This window comes from Rhinolophus hipposideros (assembly GCF_964194185.1).
Source record: "Rhinolophus hipposideros genome assembly, chromosome: 14".
Lineage (NCBI taxonomy): Eukaryota > Metazoa > Chordata > Mammalia > Chiroptera > Rhinolophidae > Rhinolophus > Rhinolophus hipposideros.
The window spans coordinates 56,531,757-56,552,776 of NC_138060.1; the positions used below are offsets into that span (position 1 = coordinate 56,531,757).

Genomic DNA, 21,020 nt, shown 5'->3' on the forward strand with positions numbered 1-21,020 from the left:
CTCACTTGCAAAGTTAACTTTGGCTAGCATTAAACAGTACACAACAGATAACGTTTCTCTGCAATGTTATTTGTATAGATTTCCCACTTATTTTTAAAATTTAAAGAAGTATTAATATTAAAATGGAAAACTATAAGAAGAATAAACAAGTATGCCACATAAATGACAAATATCAAAGAGAAAAATAAGTTTTTGTTGAGCTACATGCACCAACATTCGAATATTAAACAGAACCAAAAAAGTAAAATAAATTTGTTTAGTTCTTCTTCAAACTCAGAAATCCAAGTAATATTTGGATATTGTTCTCATGCATCTTTTGCTATAGTCTATAAAATTTTACCTGGCCTTCTAACATTCAAACTAGATGAGGGTAAAAGGGATCAAATATATGGTGATGGAAGGAGAACTGACTCTGGGTGGTGAGCATACAATATGATATACAGATTATGTATTCCAGAATTGTACTCCTGAAACCTATGTAACTTTACTAACAGTTGTCACCCCAGTAAACTTTAACTTTAAAAAAAAAAAGATATAAAAATAGGATATTCAAGTATTATGCTATGGTGTGCATTTTTTGAAAAACCTAAGTAAAGGAAAATGGGGGGGAGGGATTTGGGGTCTTACTTCTGTCACTATGCTTTGAGGCATATCTACTCCATCACTGGTTCTATTATCCTAATGAAAACTATCCTCCTGCAACCACAGGCTTGACTGGTGGGGTGATTACTACAAAAAATTTAAGATTGTACCACTTTTTCCTAAACTACTTTGAAACCAAAACCCATTTTCTATAATAACAACTTTGGCAAGGTTGAGCCAGGCCTCTTGGCTTTATCTGAAACCATCAGATTGATATTAAAAGGTTGACCGTGCTTCAGTTTCACATATCCGGGAGAGTCTCTTAAGTCAAGGGCAGAAAGACAGGAAGATGACGAATTAAGGAGACTACCAAGGCATGGAAGTTCTGCAGTTATAACACTGACATTCTGATACTTGCGCAAATATAATTTGGTTGCTCTTGACCCTCAAAATGTGGTTTTTAAACATCCACGTTGATGGGTCTACAACGAAGAGCTACAAAGAGAAAGTGAATTAAACTCCAAATCTAGAAAGTATCTGGCATTTCCTATTCAGTCAGTGTTTGACTGGACCAAAGGGACATTTTCTAAGCTGTGTGTAACTACTTCCAATGGGAGCGAGTACAGCAGTCATTTCATCAACGCAATCTTTAAACTAGACCCTGGTCCACATTCTTCCATTCCCCTGCAGTAAGAGGCATTCTACAACCTCAAATGACCAGAGAATTCTGAGGGATACCTCTTTGCCCGGGCTTGTTCTGTCTGAGAACAACACTTTCATTGTCCCAAACATAACCTGGGCACATAAAATAAGAGCATTATAAGCTTCAATAATCCTTTCTTAAATTCTATTTGTATGAAATCTGAGATCCCTTGGGATCTTATATTTCTGATGAAGCCTTGGCAAATAAAATCACATCCATAGACTAGAAACTTCAAGCCCTCCTTTCCACAAGAGTGGGTTAAAAAAGTGAGACGGAGAGAGAAAACGGAATCCAGACAGATAAGGGAAGTCCCATGATGCAGGAGAACAAAGATGGCAAACCTGCGGAAGAATATACAATCTTGTCCTGTATTTAATAACTAAAAATGTTATTGCAATGTTGCAGCGCTGTCTGTAAGAAGCTTCCCTGGTGACATCTTGACATCAAACTGTTAACATTCTCTTCTGTGGACATAGTCTTTAATCTCTAATTCTCTGCCTGTTGACTGCGTGACTGTACTCAAACCGGCACCTGTAATTAGCGTCTAACTCCTAAAACTAGACAATCGGGGAGAAGTAAGGACTGCTACCTCGTTGGCTCCCTGTTGAGGCCTAAACATAAACAACCTATAAACGGATGGACTCCTTCTCTCAAAGATAATGAAGTGTCAGGAAAAGCGGAGAAAACGCATAAGTAGATTTCTTATCCAGTCTTTTACAGTCACATCAAATATTTGGAAGCACTAGGTACAAAAACTTGATCAACTTCCTGAGTCGCTTGTTCAATTAGAGATCAACAAATTTAACTGCGAAAGAAATTTGTCATTTTTTGGTCATCCAGTCCCTCTCTCTTCCTAACACCATTCAACTTCCTTTAGGGGAAATACCTTTCCAGTACAGTGCTTAGTCTGTGAAGTGACAAAATAGGCATTCTTGCCCTCCAACTACAGAACGTGAAAGGGTCCCTGGCTCCCTTCAGAAACATCTTTCCTCCCATAGTCTGGAACTGTCAAGGGCAGGGCCACAGCCTAAACTCAGCCAGCAAAACTTGCTCAAACATCTGAGCACTGAGTGAGGGACAGAGAATAAAGGAACAGCCGAAGTTCATGCATTCATTCTAGTAGTGGCCCCAAGCAAGGGTCCAAGAGGTCTTCTAAAGCTGCCAGGTCCTGACTGTTCCAAACCTCCTCTTGGAGCCTCTGACCTTGCCCATTGCCTCCTAATAAATACCCTTTATACTTAAGGAAGGCAGAGTCAGACTACAAAAGTAGTAGACAGTACTTGTGCTGTCCAGTTCCCTTCCCTTCCTAGACACACAAAAATATTTCCCAGCTTCCTGTGATTGGGTGGGGTGGTGAGACTAGGTCCAGGCAATCAGCTGAAAGTAGAAATGATATATGTATACCTGCGTGCAATTTTCAATACTCTCTTCCCCGTCCCAAGATACTTTGAAAGCATCACGGTGGATGGAGATGTCATCCAGCCTGGGTGGAGATGTCATCCAGCCTGGATGGAGATGTCATCCAGGCTGGATGGAAGCAGCCTGGAAAACTGAGGTCATCTGCCCCTGGCGTTACTTAGCCTCTGAGATTTTGATGGTTTTCATTACCACGATGTAAGCTAGCCGATCCCGAGGCAGAACCCTAATCATTCAATTCAAGGAGACCATTGTATTTATACCTAGGAATGAAGGAGTTTTCATACTTTAGAATAGTCACTAACAAAACAATCAGCAAACCATTGCACCCATACGTTGGGGTGGAAGAAGATCATTCATGAGCAGCTAAGATCTGCCGTCAACATTTATGTCACAGACCTGACACCAGGGCTGCAAAGCCCCAACCACCAGAAAAGCAGTGAATGAAAACTATACTGATAAATCTTGCCACTCAGATTAATTTAAGAAATTGGATGTCAAATTGCAATGCATCTGTAGTCCAGAACCAGATTAATGATTTAAATTATTTTTTCCATTTCTGATGGATGGCAGACAAGATATCCTCAATATTCCTTTCACTGAAAATGATAAAAAATGCTGGCTAAAATATTTTTAAATATCTTTATAAAAAGCAAAGCTAAACTGACAAGAAATTAAGGGAGACCTCAAAGACCAAAAATAGAGAGAAAAGAGGAAAACAAAGAAACAGGGAAGTACACAAGATAATTTAACCCTTGGGGGCAAGTGCTGAATCTTGTTGACCTTGAAATAACCTTTTGAAATGGAACAAGAGACAAATCCTAGGGCCTGCCTATGGTGTGGTGTCGAACAGGAGACCATTCACATTCAGTTGGGATCCTAAGGACGCACGAATAAGAAATGAATCAGCCTGCAAAAAAGCTTGTCTTCCCTGAGAATCAAACCAAGTCTCACAAGCAGGTCTGCAGCTCACATTCTCATTTCCTCTCACCCGGGAATTTGCTAGGCTGACCAGTGGAAACATGGCCTTAATAATGGTCTATAACTAATGAAGTCAAACGCTAGGGGTTCCCCCTAACATCCTGCAGAGCAGTGGTTCACAAATTTTAGTATGCTTCATAATCACTAAAAAATTTGTAAAAAAAATAAAATAAAAAATAAAATAAAATAAACAGATTGCTGGGCTCCACCCTCCGAGTTTCTCATTCGATAGGTCTGGGTGGGGCCTGGGAATTTGTCTGCCTGACAAGTTGCCAAGTGATGTTGAAGGTGTAGGACAACATCTGAAATCACTACCGTGGGATTCAATGTTGTCTCCATGTTGGAATCACTTGCTCAGCTTTAAAAACTACAGAAACCTGCATCTACCCTCCACACCCCCCAGAGATTCTGGTTTAATTGGTCTGGGATACAGCATGGACATCAAAATTTTTAAAGCCCCCCAGGGAATTTTAATGTGCTGCAAGGTTAAGAATCACTGCTACAGAGAACAGAGCCTGAATGCTCAGGAAATTAGAAACGTGGGAATGGTTCTAGAAAGTTCAACCTGTCCCAGCCGCCCCTCCCAAGTGGGCCTGAAAAAATATGCCTGGCAAAGAGAGGGTGTGGGGTTGGGGCGGGGGGTAGGGGGAAGGCGAACCCCAGCCTCTTTGAGAAGCTGAGGCAGCTGGCCTTTACAACCCAGAAATGACAGTGGAAAATACTGACAATGGAATTGGATTCTCTGATCACAATGGGAATAATGGGATTCCAGAAGAGACCAATGGCAGCATTTAACTGCAAACACAGGTAGACCCAGAGAGTCCCTGGGCAATCTGGATATCCGAGTATTCCGACCCACCAGAATCCGAGACAATGGTAAATTGACCATGAAATTAGCCTACTAAATTGATGCTTGACATATAGTAAGAAAATTTCTAGGTTCATTGGACAGACACCTAACAAGAGTCCCTGTATGAAGGATTCAGCCTTTTATCCCAATCCCACACCCAAGCTGGTTCAAAGACCCAGAGCTCTCTGACGAAGCTGGAGGTCCCTTTGAAAGGGAGCCCTACAAAGTACCCACAGGTGAGTGCTGTGAATCTTGCCCAACACTTTCCTTCCTGAGAGTGTCCTCAGTCACTTAACACGTGACTGAGCACTGGGGAAAGGGAAATACCCAGACCGTTGAAAGTTATTAGATACTGGCTCTGAACTTAGGCTGATCTCTGGAGACCTAGGATGCCATTATACTCCAGTAGTCAGAGGGGTTGCTCATCAAGGTCATCAAGGTCAGGTGCTACATGGAGCTAAATACATCTCACATCTGTCCAGTGCGCCATGGACCCATCCTTGGTTATTTTCCTCATCCGAGAACATACAGTGAGAAAAGATACACCTAGTAACTGGCAGGATTCCCAAAGTGGACAGCTGACCAGTGAATTGAGGACTACTGAGAGTTGCAAGGGCCAAAGTGGAAGTCCTGCAACTAGAACATCTGCCCTGCCTGCCCACCCAATGACAGGAAACCAAAAGCAAACCATATAGAAGGGGCTCAGTGATTAGGGATAAGTGCCACTAAAGCCAAGCGGTCCAGGGGATGATTCCGACCACATCCCCATTTAGCTGATCTGTTAGGTCAGTGCAGAAGGCATACACATCCTAAGGATTTACTACAGATTATTGCAAATTTAATATGGCAATGATACCTATTAGAGGTACAGTTTCAGATGGGGCATCTTTACTGAAGCAAATCAATACAGCCCTTGGCACCTGCTATGCTTTCTTTTCCATTCCAGTCAGTAAATAAATCAGAAGCAGTTTCTACTTGCTGAATTGCTCCTAAATCAAGTCATCTGCTCTGGCGTAATACAATCCAGAGGGCCACTGATCATCTTGATAATCTGTAGGACATCACACTGTTTCATTAGATTGATGACATTATGCTAACTGGACCTGGTAAGCAGCACCGTAATGTGCATGCCACAGGGTAGGAGATTAACCCTGCAAAACTTCACAGGCTATTACATTTGTGAAGTTCCTAGGAGTTCGGTGGTCTTGGGGCATGTGATGATATTCCTCCTGCAGTGCAAGAGAACTTGCTGCTCCTTGTCTTACCCACCAAGATAAGGAGGTGCAATGATTGGTGAGCCTGTTTGGATTTTAAAGGCTCCCACCCATTTATTGATCGCTGCTAGTTTTGAGAGTGGCCCAAGAAAGGGGTCTGTGGCAGGTCCCAGCTGAAGTACAAGCTGTTCTGCCAGTCGGGTCTTAAGACCCAGCAGAACGAATGCTGTTGGAACTACTGTGGCAAATAGGTATGCCACATAAAGCCTATGGCAAGCCCAAGTACCGTATTCCCCCGAAAATATATCCAAGGCTTATATTGATTTTTGCTCCAAAAGATGCATTAGGGCTTATTTTCAGGGGATGTCTTATTTTTTTAAAGTACAACAATCTACATTCATGTACAACAATCTACATTTATTCATTTATTCATGTACAAAAATCTGTATTTATTCAAATACAGTCATGTCATCTTCTTCTGGAACATCATTATAACTCTCCAAACCCCAAATTCCAGCTTGAACGTCTTGCAACTCCATTTCCTGCAGAACCATTGGCCCCAATCTTTCATGCCCAGCAACAGAGCTCTCCTTAAATGAGCACTTCTTGTCCATGTAACCTGCTCGTAGTGCACTGGCAACACAGCTGTCAGTGATTTTATCCCATGAATTCTTCACCCAAGTCACGACCTCTTACAGGCTAGGCTTCACAAAGTTTCCACGCTGATTTCTCTCCATTCTATTTTCAATGTAGCCATTGATTTCCATGCACAAATGGTCCTTGAATGGCTTGTTTCTTGAAATATCAGGAGTCTGGAGATAGGCAATCATTCTTGTGGGAATCATTATTTGATCTAGTCTTCTCTCTGCAAGGAAGTTCTTCATGTCTTTAGCGCAGTGAGTGCTGGCTGAATTCCAGACTTGCAGACCTCTTTGGCCACCTCGCAAAACAAGCGGCAGCATTAAATCAACCCACTTCCTCATAACTGCTTCTGTACACCAGGCTTTTTCAGTTTCAAGAACAAACGCCTGAAACACGTTCAAACTTATCTTTCTTGCCCTTAGTAGTGATGATTAGAGGTGGGGCTTTCTTTCCATCCAGATGAATTGTCAAAATACAGGTAACATGTGCACTTTCATAACCAGTGGAGGGAAGGTAGATTGACGAGGCACCCATCTGATCAATTGTCGTTTGAGATCCTTGGCCCATAAACACTGCAGTTTTATCCATAGCAATCATGTTGGAGAGTTGGTGTTTAGAAAAGTCAATGCCATCCACAAAAGACTTGAATGCAAGTGAATGTTTAATAACTTCAGTACCTTCCAGCTTGAGCAGTGTTGTTGATCTTAGAGACAGTTCATATCGCTGAAGGAAGCCATCCAGCCAGTGTTGTGATGCTTTGAATTCTTCTGGGGATATTTCTAACTGTTGGTGCCATTGCAAGGACAAATGCTTGAATATCAGCCCTGTGCACAACCAAAGGCTTTGCTCTCCTTTCAGCAATCCATTCACAGATGATGTCTTCCAGCTCAGGAAATAATGGCTACCAACCTGATCCACACTTGCCCTTCTTAGCATTTCCCTCATCCACCTGTTGACTGAGGTTATCGTACTCTGCTCGCCATTTTCGGACTATTCAGAGATCCAACTTCTTCTCTTTGCAGAAAGCCATAAGATTCTTGCCCTTGGGGTCCTCCATGATTCCTTTCTTGTACTCAACGAAATAGCTCTTTCTTTTTGCACTCATCATGTCTAGGGCTCAAAATATTATTCCCTTTAAATCTTCCACTAAATCAAGTGTCAACTGAAGACTTACAAGACAGGAGTGGCAACAAAAATGATGACAGTTAAGAATGATGGTCCACACAAAAGCGACAAAAAATTGCAGGCACCTAAATTCAGAAAACGTTTCTTTATTTCACATGAGTGCATTAAGTATGTCCGTTACAACACACGATGTATTGAATTATGAAGATTCATATTAGACACAACCACGTCCATGCGTTATCAAGTGCGCACATTATTCGTGCGTTGTGTGTACTCCGATTGGTCATTCAGCAATAAATCTTGAGTTCGTGTGTTTACATAGGCGTTTACCTCTTGTCCAAAGGTGAGCACTTGAGTATTTACAATACTTAATCATAATTTATATTATCATTTAAGTATTAATGTCAATATTATTTATATTTAATTATGTTACTATAATTCAATACGTCCGTCATGTGTTCCAATGGATGTACAAAATGCGTCCGTCTGGCTGATGATCTTAACTGGGGCTTATTTTGGGGGTAGGGCTTACATTATGAGCATCCTGAAAAACCATGCTAGGGCTTATTTTCTGGTTAGGTCTTATATTGGTGGAAACATGGTAGCAGAATCAGCACAGACCCCTTGGACTTCGGAAGGAGGCCTTGTCCTGCCCTCTACCAACATCAATTTTCCATCTGAAAAGCAGCTCCTGGCTTGTTGCTGGGCCCTGAGATGAATGCCTGACTCTGGAATACTACAGGACCTGACTCGCTCATCATGAATCAGATGACATCATAAAACTGATTACACAGAGCAGAATTTTATTTTAAAATTGAAATGGTATATATGAGCCCAAGTCAAGCAGATTCACTCACTCCATATGCAGGTGGCTCAGACTCCCAAGGCATCTGCTCCCACTGCCCAGGGGCCTGTCCCTCCTCAACCCACACCCGTGACTTCGTAGGGAGTTCAGGAGGCACAGACCTGGGCCACATACAGATCGGCATGTTATGTCGGCACCAGCAGAAAACTGGATGGCCATGGCACTGCAACCCCACTCAAATGTAGCCCACAAAGACAATGGTGAAAGGAAACCCCACGAGTGCACAGAACTTGGGGTGGCACATCTATACACAGAGAGGTGGACTAAGGGATGGATCTCTACTAACTCAAAGGCAGGAGCTAACAGGCTAGCCAGGCAGTCAAAAACTGGGAAAGAGCAAAATTGTACTAAAAAAAATTAAAGTGTGGGGGAGAGAGTATATATAGAGAGTTGGAGGTCTTGGAATGAGAACAGAAATTAAAGACATTCATGATCCACCACAAATGCCCAGCAGAGGGCACCAACAGTCAGCAGGAAAAGCAGAACCTTCTACGGATGCCAGTCAATATGCTTCACTAGGTACCCCGGTGCTTGCTCAATAAGCCCATGTACAAAGAAAGCAGCATGGAAGCAAGGATGAAGGCCGTGCGTGGGCTCAACAACATGGACTTCCACTCACCAAGCTGACTTGGCTACTGCCGCTGCTGAGTGCCCAATCTGCCGTGAACAGAGGTCAACACAAAGCCTTCACGTAGCTCTGTTTCACCAGGAGCGAGGTGATTACACTTAAACCTTCTGATCTTGGAAGGGACAACGCTTTGTCTTCACAGGAACAGAAGGCTATTCCAGGTATGAAGGAGCCATCCTTGCCCCCTGCAGTTGTGCCAACTCCACCATCCCTGGTACTGCACCTTTCAACTAACCTGCTCAATGCAGCTCCTTCTGAGTTCCAGGAACCACACCCATCCCACACCCCTTCTTCTCTCTGGGATAAGAAAGAGGTCAGAACAACTCCACTATTCCTAACCCTGGATAACTGCTCTATCTCTTAGAGTTAATCACGCCTTTGTAAACAAACCATCATTGAATTATCCCAATTTCAGTGTACCATGTATTAGGGACTGTGAATTATATAAACCCCTTTGAAAAGATTCACTTTCCAGTTTTTCCTTTGTCAGCTTATGAAACTAATCAATATTGGAAATGACAGCCTCCAACCCAATAGCTGGATTCATCCTTTCCTTCTTGGAAAAGGATACTGCAGCATAGTATGATACAGTTAGACTGATCAATGAATAAGTTATAGGGTTTTGTTTTGAGTCACAGCCTTTTAAGCCTTTACAAACTATTAGTTTCACTAATTTTGAGTTCATTTTGCTCCAATTTAAAAAAGAAACTGCTGGGACTGCCGGGGACAACAGATTCATACGTCATCTTGGTATCAGAGCATGAGCCTCTGAATTCCGCTTAACCACTCCTCAAGCAGCGAGGTTCGCCAGTGGCAACTGTGGGCAGTGACTGCAGGAGGTCAGTCAAAGAGAGACCTTCGGGGTCTACAAGGGGCTTCAACCTAGAATCTACCCACCATGACACAACGAGGAGAACAGTACAGTGCTAACAAGTGCACGGCAGCCAGGACTCTTAGCCGCTGTACTGGAAAGAGATGCACACCCCGTTTCCAGCGATCTCTACTTCCTTCTGGCAACCCCAAACTAACCCTGACAATGGAGGGGACAGGAAACCCAGCCAGACATATGTGCTCGGTACTTCTACACTCTTCTGGCAGTTCCTCCTTCTGTATCTAATGTAAGCATCAACTGTTGTGTAGATGATGTGTGTGTGTGTGTGTGTGTGTGTATGCCCATGTACATGTATATTGAGGGTTAAATGACATTTTTATTTGGGAACAGAACATAATTACACTCGCTACATAATTTTTCTTAACAAACCAAGTTACCATTGTCCTTATTAAAATGAGTCTTTTCAATGTTTGAATATGTAAAAGTTATGGCATAAAGAATATAACTCCAATATGGTGGTTTTAACCTTGCTATACATAATTACTATTATTTACTTGTTACTGTATGTTTAATTGTCGTCTTTTCAATGCTCCTCAAATAGTAGAACTAGAAAGGGAGCTCATTTTAAACTGCACTTTTCTGTTTTAGGGATCTGCTCCAATTAGTTATGTTCTGTGCAATTCTTTCCATCACCAATTCTCTTTCCATGTTTCTTTCATCTAATAGAAAATTAAATGTGATGCTTTGCTAGGTTCCCAAGGATTACTAAATTACATCACATTCAAATACACAGGCCTCACAACTGCTGCTCCAAAAATATTATAACAAAGGTACATTCACAGCTCAGGTAAAATGAGCATAAAAATTAGTCAAAGCAGAAAACACAGAAGCTAAAAATTGTTCTACAAGATGTCAGGTAAGAAATTAAATGAATTCTGTCATTATAAGAAATTAGGAAGCATGCCTTTTAAGAATTCTTTGATGTAAGATGTTTCATTTGTATGCAAAAGTGATTCAAATATGGTAATTCCCCAAATGCTATCCACTTCAGCATCATGGCTTAATATAACAAATCCTGCACGTTTCACTTCACTCTATACAAAGACGTGAATATTATTCAACTCCTGCTTCACCATTTTCAACAAATTTGTCCTAAAAGTAACCGAAAACACAGCTTAGTTCGCAGGGAGGTACCAGGGCAAATTCACTGAAATTAACAATGTGGAAGATGATAAATGATGGGTCTTGGCTCAGGGCTGCAAACTAGCCAGAAATGGTCGGTCATGCAGCATCTGACGAGAAAGATGGCATCTTACAGCACCTCCACACAAAAACTATTGAGGAGACTACCCCGATTCAGCAGTGGCGTACAAAGCACTCGGGGTGCGGGGGGGACTATGTAATAACTATGAAAAAAGGGGAAATATGAACCAACAAGGTAGAGGTCATGTTTTCAGGAAAGCATCTAGCATCATTTTTACAAATTGCCAGCAACAAGAAGATCCTGCTCAAACGCAGGTTTTAGAAAGAAAAGTATTAACAGAAACATGGTTAACTATTGTGTTAAAAGTTCTTCCCACCGGCAACATTTTGGCAAGTGCTTTGTCTTGAGCTAGAACACAGACACTAGAAAACACACAACACTGTTGTGAACCAAGTCCTGATGACAGGCCAAATTTAAATAGCACTTTATGCAAAGGAGAGAGAGATCATTTTCTCTGAGATTCTGGTGGAAAATCTGTCTTTCTGTGCTTCCTAGTGCCACGCAGCAAATGTCATCTTGACCCTACGTCAAAGTGTATTTGGAAGCGAGATGAGGATGGTATCCTCACTCCTGCTAACACCCCCAAACTCTCTGTCTTGCCAAAGGACCTGCGATTTGGGGTCTCACACATCATATTACACTGCCTTTTCCTCAGCGTCCTTGGCTACTGACCCCCTGGCTCTGTCTTCTTAGCTACTGAGGATACCAGCTCCTTGCTCACCACCTTCCTTCCCACCTCTCCTCCGGTCCTCACCTTCAGCAGAGTGGATCTCCACGAGGACACACCTGGCCATAGGGTTCCTTCACTGTGTCATTCAGTTCCTCGTCCTTTCCCTCCACCCCAATTCAGCCACTCATGCACAGACACACCCCGGACCATGAGAGTATCTCCAAAACTTCTTAAAGTCAAACATTCTCTTACTTCCACTCATATCTTTTCATGATCCTGATTTAAAACCCTTCAGCAATAATTGTTTGAACTCAACAAAACCATCAAAGCCAATAAGCCTACACTTTCTCACAGCGTTTCTTTACTTGCTTTCCTACATAGACTGGGTCCTGGGGTGTAAGACACAAAACCACAGGGCCTTATGTGAGAGGGTTTTGAAGTGGCCACTCTCTCCCTCCAAAAGACCACACCCCTCCCATTGAAACCCAACCATCTTCTGGAGAACATCACACAACTAGGCAAACTGGTTTCTTTCACCTTAAATTCTTGGTTTCTGTGGAACCCTATTCTCTTTCCCTAGTGAGTCAGCTTTCTCATTCTCTGAGAGGACAGCTTCATATCTCCTCTACTTCAAATCCCCTGGGCACTCATTCCCCTCTTTCTGATGGTGACTTTGATGAACTCCATTGTCAGAAGCCATTAGATACAAGATCCCTCATCCTTCCACCACCAAATCTTAACCCCCCACCCCATCTACCTTTAGTAATCCTGTCTTCCTGTTCCAGCAGATAAAGTGTCCCTTCTATAAGGCCAGTCACCCTGCGTTATTCCCTTGTACCATCTGAAGGATTACATAACTTCAGTTAGCCCCTCTCGAGCCTCACTCTTGACTGCCGACCTCTGGATTCATCTTTTCCATTAGCATTCAAATGTGCCCACACTCATTGTCAAAGGTCCTTATCAAGATACATGGTCACCACTTGCTCACCGCTGGTTTTCTACACAACCACTCCAATCTGGCTTCTACGGCATGCGAGTCACTAACCCTCACTTTGCCAAATCCAATTAAAGTCTCTGTTTTCAACTAAACCTAATTCTCAGGAACAATTAAAAAAATGACTGTTCCTTCTTCATAGCACATGCTCCTGTCTTCCCTTCCACTAACACAACTCGCCTGAGTTTCTTTCTACTTCTCACAGTCTCCTTTATGACTTCCTCCTTCTCTGTTTAATATCCTTTGTCCACAGTAATGCTCCATGAGGACAGGGCAACATCTGTTTTCCTCCTCACTGTGCCTGCAGTGCCTGTTTCATTATCTGGCTCAAAGAAAGTGCTCATTCAAAATTTGTTGACTAGATGCAAAAGGAAATAAATAAACCTTGATCCATATTGAACATCTTATACAAAATTAATTCAAAATGAAACGTAGGTCTAAATACAAAAACTAAATCTACAAAAATCTTAGAAAGAAATACAGGAGAAACTTTTTGTGTTTTTAAACATAGGGTTTTCTGGGGTTCTTTGTTTTTTTTGTTTTGGTTTTGTTTTGTTTTTTTTGATACAAAAGGATGATCCAAAAAGGAACTTTATCAAAGTTAAGAACTCCTGCTTTTGAATGACTATAAAGAGAATAAAATGACAAGCCACAGACTGGGAGAAAATATTGCAAACCATGTATCTGATAAAGGACTTATATCCAGAATATATAAAGAACTGTCAGATATAGATAGGTACTTATATAGACAGATAGCTAAATAGTGGTAGATGGATAGATAGATGGATAATAGGAAGGCAGATAACACTCCAAGCTCAGTAATAAGAAAATAAACAACTTAGAAATGATGATTTCCCCAAAATGAGTTGCTCTACACCCATCCAGTCGCATCTCTTTTGACCACAAGCTTCCCAATTGCAAAGTGACTAGGCTTTTTCCTTATACCTAGATCATGAGACTCTATAATGCTGTTACCATTCATGCTATGTTGCCCATGTTGCCCTTTCTCATAAAGCTAAGCAAATTTGTTGTTGAGTGAATATAAATGTAAGTAAACAAAACATATATTAATGTATATGCTACTGCATATGTATATATTCATAGATATAGTGGGGTTGAGTTCACCAGTGGTCATCAAAGCCCAGAGCTGTTTGGGGGCAGGGGTGGCTTAATAATGTACTAACAGACATAGGGTTCTCCAATTTTGTCTGTCTTCTATAATCAGTTCCAGGAAATTGTGTCATTCAAGCAGACCTTATCCTTTCATTTAAGCTGGTAAGTATGCAGGCATAAAGTTATATTACAGAATTGTACACCTGAAATCTATGTAACTTTACTAACAATTGTCACCCCAATAAACTTTTTTTTTTCTTTAAAGTTATCCAGATTACCCCCTTAGTACTTTTAAATGAATGCTGAATATATTGCTGCTGTCTTCCTTTTAGTCCTGACATTGGTCATTTTTATTTTCTACTTATTTCCTTTTGATCAATCTAGGTACAGATTATTAAAGTATGAACTATTGGTTTCACTGATTTTTATCTATTGTTACTTTTCTAATTTATTGATCACAGTTCCTATTTTTATTATTGTATTTTAATTTCATTGGATTTAATTTGCTCTCCTTTTTCTAACTTCTTAAACTGAAACTTAAAACATTCTTAATTCCCAATATAGTGGCTCTCAAAGTATAATCTCTGAATCAGCAGCATTCAAAAACTCACCTGGGAACTTAACTAGAAATGCAAATTATTATGTCTCACTGCAGACCTACTGAATGAGAAACTTAGGGGACGATGTCCAACAATCTGCATTCTAATAAACCTTCCAGGTAATTCTGATGCACACTGGAATTTACAGAACTGCTGTCCTGATGTAAGTATTTCCAGGTATAGATTATTTCCCTCTTCCTCCCACATTAGCAGAATCAGCAGTTAAGTTTTGGGGGAGTCAAAGTTATATGTAGATTTTCAGCTGCGAAGAGGGTTGGTGCCCCCAATCCCCATGATGTTCAAGGGTCAACTGTAATTCCTAATGAATTAAAACTTTGATTATGAAATGATGTCTTCATCTCTCGTAATACTCCCTAATGTCTACTTTGTTATTAATATAGCCGCACAAGCTTTGTTATTATTAGGGTTTCCATGGTATAGCTTGTCCCATGTGTTTTAGCCTGTCCTCACATTTAAAGTATGTCTCATGTAAACTGTATATAGCTAGGTTTCTATTTTTTTATCTACTATGACAATCTCTACCTTTTGACTAGAGCATTTAGGCCACTGAAATTTACTGTAATTTTTAATATGGTGAGGTTGAAGTCTATCATCTTGCTATCTACTTTTCTGTTTGTCTCATTTAATCTTTCTTACATTATTCCTACTTTCCGACTTATTTTGGATTGAGTATTAACTTGGGATTCCATTTTTTCACCAGTGGCAGTTTCGTGGGTTTTCACTCTGTGAGAATTCACTGAACATGACATTTATGTTTTGTACACGTTTCTGTATATTTGTAACTCTTCGGTAAAAAAGAATAAATTTTAAACCAAATGAAGCATAAAATAATCTTTAAATCCCTAACTATCTAACATGAATTGAAAAATATATAATTATAAATCATATTAGTGAGAGAAGTACAAAGGAAAAATTTGAATTGATCTGAAAACTCAGTATTTTGACTGTACATATCACCCAGTGGATTATATCCCAAAGAACAAAAAACAGCACAAAAATATCTTAAACTGTACATTGTAGCTTTATTATCAGTGATAATATTGATATTACTTTTAAATTACTTATTCTAAACTATAAGTTAAAGAAAATAAGTAATTATGTTAATGTCATTAGCAGCCAAGATTTTCAGCTTATAAGAAAAGTAATTTTAAATCAAAACATTAAAAACTCTAATCTTAAATATGAATTAGAAGTATCAGCATGAATGAACTTGTGGTTTTTTTTTTTAAGAAATAACATTTCTTAGCACTAACCCTTGAAAAGTTCTAAAAGAAATGACAATCCCAGCAACAATGAATACCCCCAAACAGACTCTGTTCTCTAAGCACGATTTCTAATTAAATGAGGTTCCTTATAGAATTCATTTCAGAACTAAGGCTAACTGTTCTCAAGATGAGCCTGTGAAATCTTGTTGACAGAAAGCAAAGGCGTTATCAGAGACACTAGTAGGGTCTTATTGAAAGGAGAAAGGAGCAAACTTGAAAGGGTTCCCATTGCACTGAGACGGAACAATTTCAGCACCAAAAAGATTAATGACTACAAAAGATTGACATATATAAACCCATTAAGTTCTAATAATGCAAAAAAATCTCACTGGATTCTTATTGAGACAACTAAGGCGCCAACTCATTATTCTGAAAATTGGCTTATAAAAGGAAATATTTATCCTGCCCTTACTCAACAAACTGTATTTTAGGATAACCAACTGGTTGATATGGAAAAGTCTTCTACAAGAAAAACTCCCAGCTATCAATTAGAAAGGAATTATAGAATGAGAAAGTTGTCATTTTTGCAACCCTAGAGGATTAATGCATGTAAGCAATGATCATCAATGAATGCTACAACTATGATGTAAAGAGTGATGGGAAAGTTCCTTATAAGGCTGACAACACCTGAAGCCTGTGAGCTATCGTAACATTACTAATAACGAGGCAACCAGACATTACATGCCTCTCCCCACGAGGCAGTAGGAAATCCACAGCACCAACAAGAATTCCTACCCTCCCTTCTAAAATAACTGATCTTAAATCTAATCAAGAGTACACATCTTACCAGCAGTTCACAGGAAAAACTGGTGATAGAGGATCATGTCAAATGACATCAAAAGGGTAAAATAAAATTTCCAACATTCTAGCTTTGGTTAAAATAAATGACAATTTGTCTTCAATAAATAAATGGCACTGAAAAATAATAGAGAAATGTTTGAAATTAAGAGCCTGAAGAGTCATATTATCTAAATGCAATACAGAATCCAATTTAAAAAATGGGAAGAGGACCTGAATAGACATTTCTCCAAAGAGGACATATAGATGGCCAATAGACATATGAAAAGATGCTCAACATCACTAATCATCAGAGAAACGCAAATAAAAACCACAATAAGACATCACCTCACATTGGTTAGAATGGCCATCATCAAGAAGACAAATAGTAACAAGTGTTGGAGAGGCTGTGGAGAAAAAGGAACCCTCATTCACTGTTGGTGGGAATGCAGACTGGTGCAGCCGCTATGGAAGGCAGTGTGGAGGTTCCTCAAAAGATTATGAATAGGATTACCATATGACCCAGCAATCGCTCTCCTGGGTATCTACCCAAAAAATCTGAAAACACTTATCCATAAAGATAGATATGCTCCGATGTTTATTGCAGCTTTATTTATAGTGACCATGACATGGAAACAACCAAAGTATCATTCAATAGTTGATTGGATAAAAAAGATGTGTTATATATATACAATAGAATACTATTCTGCCATAAGAAAAGATGAAATTGTGCCATTTGCAACAACATGGAAGGATCTTGAGATTATTTTGCTAAGCAAAATAAGTCAGACAGAAAAAGTCGAGAACCACATGACTTCACTCATATGTGGGATATAAAACTGAAAGCAACAAAGGATCAAGACAAACAAAGAAACAAAAAACTCGTAGACACAGACCATAGTTTAGTGGTTAGCAGAGAGTAATGGGGGAGGGGAGATGGTAGAAGAGGGTAAATGGAGTCAAATATATGGTGATGGAAGGAGAACTGACTCTGGGTGGTGAACACACAATGCGATATATAGATGACGTATTACAGAATTGTACACCTGAAATCTATGTAATTTTACTAACCACTGTCACAGCAATAAATTTCAATTAAAAAAATAAAATAAATGCAATACAGGACCTTAACTGAATCCTGGCTCAGTGAAAAAGTGCAAAATAACATGTATGTGACCATTAAGAAAACTTGAACACTAACTGGACATTAGATGATATTCAGGAACCACTGTGGATTTTGTTGAGTGTGATAATGATATTGTGGTCATATTTTTTTAATCCTTTTCTGTTAGATGTGTATAGTAAAGTGGTATTAATAACTAATGGTATTAATAACTAATGGAATGCAACTGCACTTCATGTAGCAGAAATTCCGAGGAAGGAAGGAAGGAAGGAAGGAAGGAAGGAAGGAAGGAAAGAAGGAAGGAAGGAAGGAAGGAAGGAAGGAAGGAAGGAAGGAAGGAAGGAAATGGAAAAAAATGAAACATGGTGCTATACATCTGCTAAGCCTGCTTCTTCCTGAAGTTGAAAGAAAAATTCTTAAACTTGAAAAACTTGGTTTCCAGTGTTTGAGTGACCTCTAGTGGCTGCTGCCATGAATAAAAGTCATAGCCAATTGAATTAAAAAAAGATGGCATCACAAAGGAACTAACACCGGGCAGTTTTAAATTATTCTGTAAACTCCTCATTATCCAGCTCAGTTCACAATACAGTGTGCTTAATTTAAAATAGCTTCCCCGATAGCTAAATATACATTATTGCTTTTTTAATGAAATAAGTATGATTTTTCCCAAGTTTCATTTCAATTTAATGAAACATTGGCAAACATCCAGAAAGGGAACAGTGCCTCAGGAATGAAGGATAGAAGAACCTCAGGAATTAATAGCCACCCTCCCCCTCATCAATGGAGGCCGCGTCAGGACTGCAGTGTTTCATAAGGGACAGTAGCGGGAGTTGGGGAAATACTTTGAGAAGCACCCCGTCTCTGAGCAGAGGGAAGTACTGGCCCAACAATTCGACCTGACTGAGCACACGGAGGAGAGCGGTTCAGCGGCAGTAGCAACAGCAACTGCCAGGGGATCAGAGCACAGGCATGAGTGGGGGTGAGCTGAGCACACCGCCCAGGGTGAATGACAAGTCCCCAGTTGCTGCCGATGCCTCCTGCCCAGACCTGCAGGAACACCTAGGACAGCAGCACAGCCAAGTCCTGACTAAGCACAGGGCCCCCATAGGGGATGTGGGGCCTCTCAGCTCCGGCCGTGGCCTCTGTCTGGCCTGTCTCCCCTGGCTCTATGCCACCAGGCACCCTGCATCTCCAGACCTGCCATAACTTCCACCTACATACACGTCCCCCTCCTACTGTCTGGTACCAAGGGGGAGCTGACCCCTAAACAAGAACCGTCACAGCCCCAGAACATCGCTGACCATGTGGATCAGTGTCCCAGGCAATGTCTTACTGACGCCTCGGACAACTGTCTGTGACTATGAGGTTCATTCAGGCTTCTTGGCCAACACGGTATGTAGTTCATCATGAGCAATGCGACTTGGTCGTCCATTGGGGGAATGGGCCACACGTCATCCATTCTACTGTTGGGGGACACATTCTTTTTGTTGATTCGAATTTGGGGCTACAAATAACACTGGTAATAGATATTCATATTCATATTCATGCACACGTTATTTGGTACGATGGGTCACAGGGTAATGGACGCTAGTTCACAGCTGGATGAGCTCAGCTTTAGGAGACCCGGCCAAGCACCCTTCCAGAGGGGCTGTGCCCACTGACTTTCCCACGAGCAGCTGTGCCCACTGACTTTCCCACTGAGCATCCTTCTGCTCAGGACTCTCCCCAACATTTAGGACTGTAAGGCTTTTTAATTTTGCCACTCTGGTGACTGTCCACCCAGATGGGGCTACCTGGGACACCACCCCAGCAACTGGCTACGTACTGGATAGCACAGATACAGAACATTTTCCACCACTGCAGAAAGTTCTACTGGATCGTTCTTGGCTAAACAATTCCTCTTTCAGCCCCAAATACCATACCACCAGGTTCTGGGTCTACAAAATCCCCTCTTCTTCCTACTCTCTCCTTCCTTCAGGACTTCTTGCCTTTCCCCCTAAAAGTCCTGGTTCTTCTCACCCATTTTGACACTTGAGACGCTCCTACTCCAAGCGGGGGAAAAATCTATTACCAAGTAAGTATAATATACATCAACAGGGTGGACAGAAGGTAGTTTTTCGGGTTCAAGGACACAATGGTAGCATTCACTCTGTGGGACTTGGAATTACTGGGTAACTAAGAAAGGCTTCCCGGTATCCGTATTGGAAAGAAATTACTGATATTAGGAAATATCTTTACAGCCTGCATGGCCATTCCATAGCGAGATCCTTGTCAGAAATAACTGACAAATGGTAAGGATAGAAACACTGAATTCAAGGTGAACAGCTAAAAGTGTTTTAATCTGAGCTATGTTTCATCCAGAAAATACACCAGTTTTAATAAAAGGTTGGGTAGATTATAAGAAAACTAGTAATGAAACAAGCTTTACTCAAAAATAACTGATATAAAGAATACAGCCCACAAGCCTTGTAACTCTACCATACCACCTTTAATAACAGAATGTGTTGTACATGATCAACTGCATTTAAGCCGAAAGGTCTATTGAGGGTATTGCTTTGTAACAATTGCCATAATTCCGCAAAGAGAATTTAAGTGAAGGTCAATGAAAGCCACATATTCTAAATTACGAAATGAAGAACAATCTTTTTTTGTCATTCATAACATTTCAGTAATAAATGGAATTACCTCAATAACAGGTGTATTTTCTTGGAGCTCAGCTGTGTGCGAGGCCAGTAAGCCAATCACGCGAGCGACCTTAGCCCGTCTGTAAATGGAGAGAAAATAGTCTTTGAAGAGGAGAGTCAAGGACTAGGAAACCAACCCCTGGATTAGTTACATTAATCGTGAGCATTAACATGAGATAAATGGTGCGTGACTGGGTGAGCATATTTGTGTACCCCCCATGTATTGAGCCCGGAGAAATTTTCCCTCTTTTACTCAGGGAGACATGAACAGCCAGCCATGCCCTCTGCAGTCCCATTTGTAACAAAGACAAAAATTGAACAAGTTGTGTTTTAATAGTAAAGTGGAAAATGAAATTTTCAAAAGGCCTTAACCAGAGAGAAGGACATAGTAATTAACCCTTTTATTTCTGAGTACAGAGATATTGGGTGAAAGGTTTCTGTTCTTCTACTTGTTGAGCAGACCAGTGATTTTAAATATAAGTAATAAGTAGTATCACAACAGCTAAACATATATGTATATATTCACTTTAATAGAAAGTTTTCAATAAGTCTTACATATATTGTTCTACTTTAATAAGTACCAGTTTTAGTGAGATGTTTCTGTTTCATTATCCAGCAGAAAATACAGTTGATACATGATTAAATAGCATTTCAGGTGATTTGAAAAAAGTT

The 21,020-nt window shown here is 40.5% G+C and overlaps 1 protein-coding gene across 6 annotated transcripts in view; it reads right to left on the reverse strand.

Annotated features, from left to right (window-relative positions):
- The window catches only part of ULK4 (unc-51 like kinase 4), a 386,569-nt gene that overhangs the window by 324,877 nt on the left and 40,672 nt on the right, over nt 1-21,020 (reverse strand). For all 6 annotated transcript variants that reach the window (XR_013994883.1, XR_013994884.1, XM_081072450.1 and 3 more), the window contains one exon: nt 20,350-20,428. Coding sequence is in view for 4 of the 6 variants with exons in the window: in XM_081072450.1 (XP_080928576.1) it covers nt 20,350-20,428 (79 nt within the window). In the remaining 2 variants the exon portion in view is untranslated. The remainder of the gene's footprint in view (nt 1-20,349; nt 20,429-21,020) is intronic.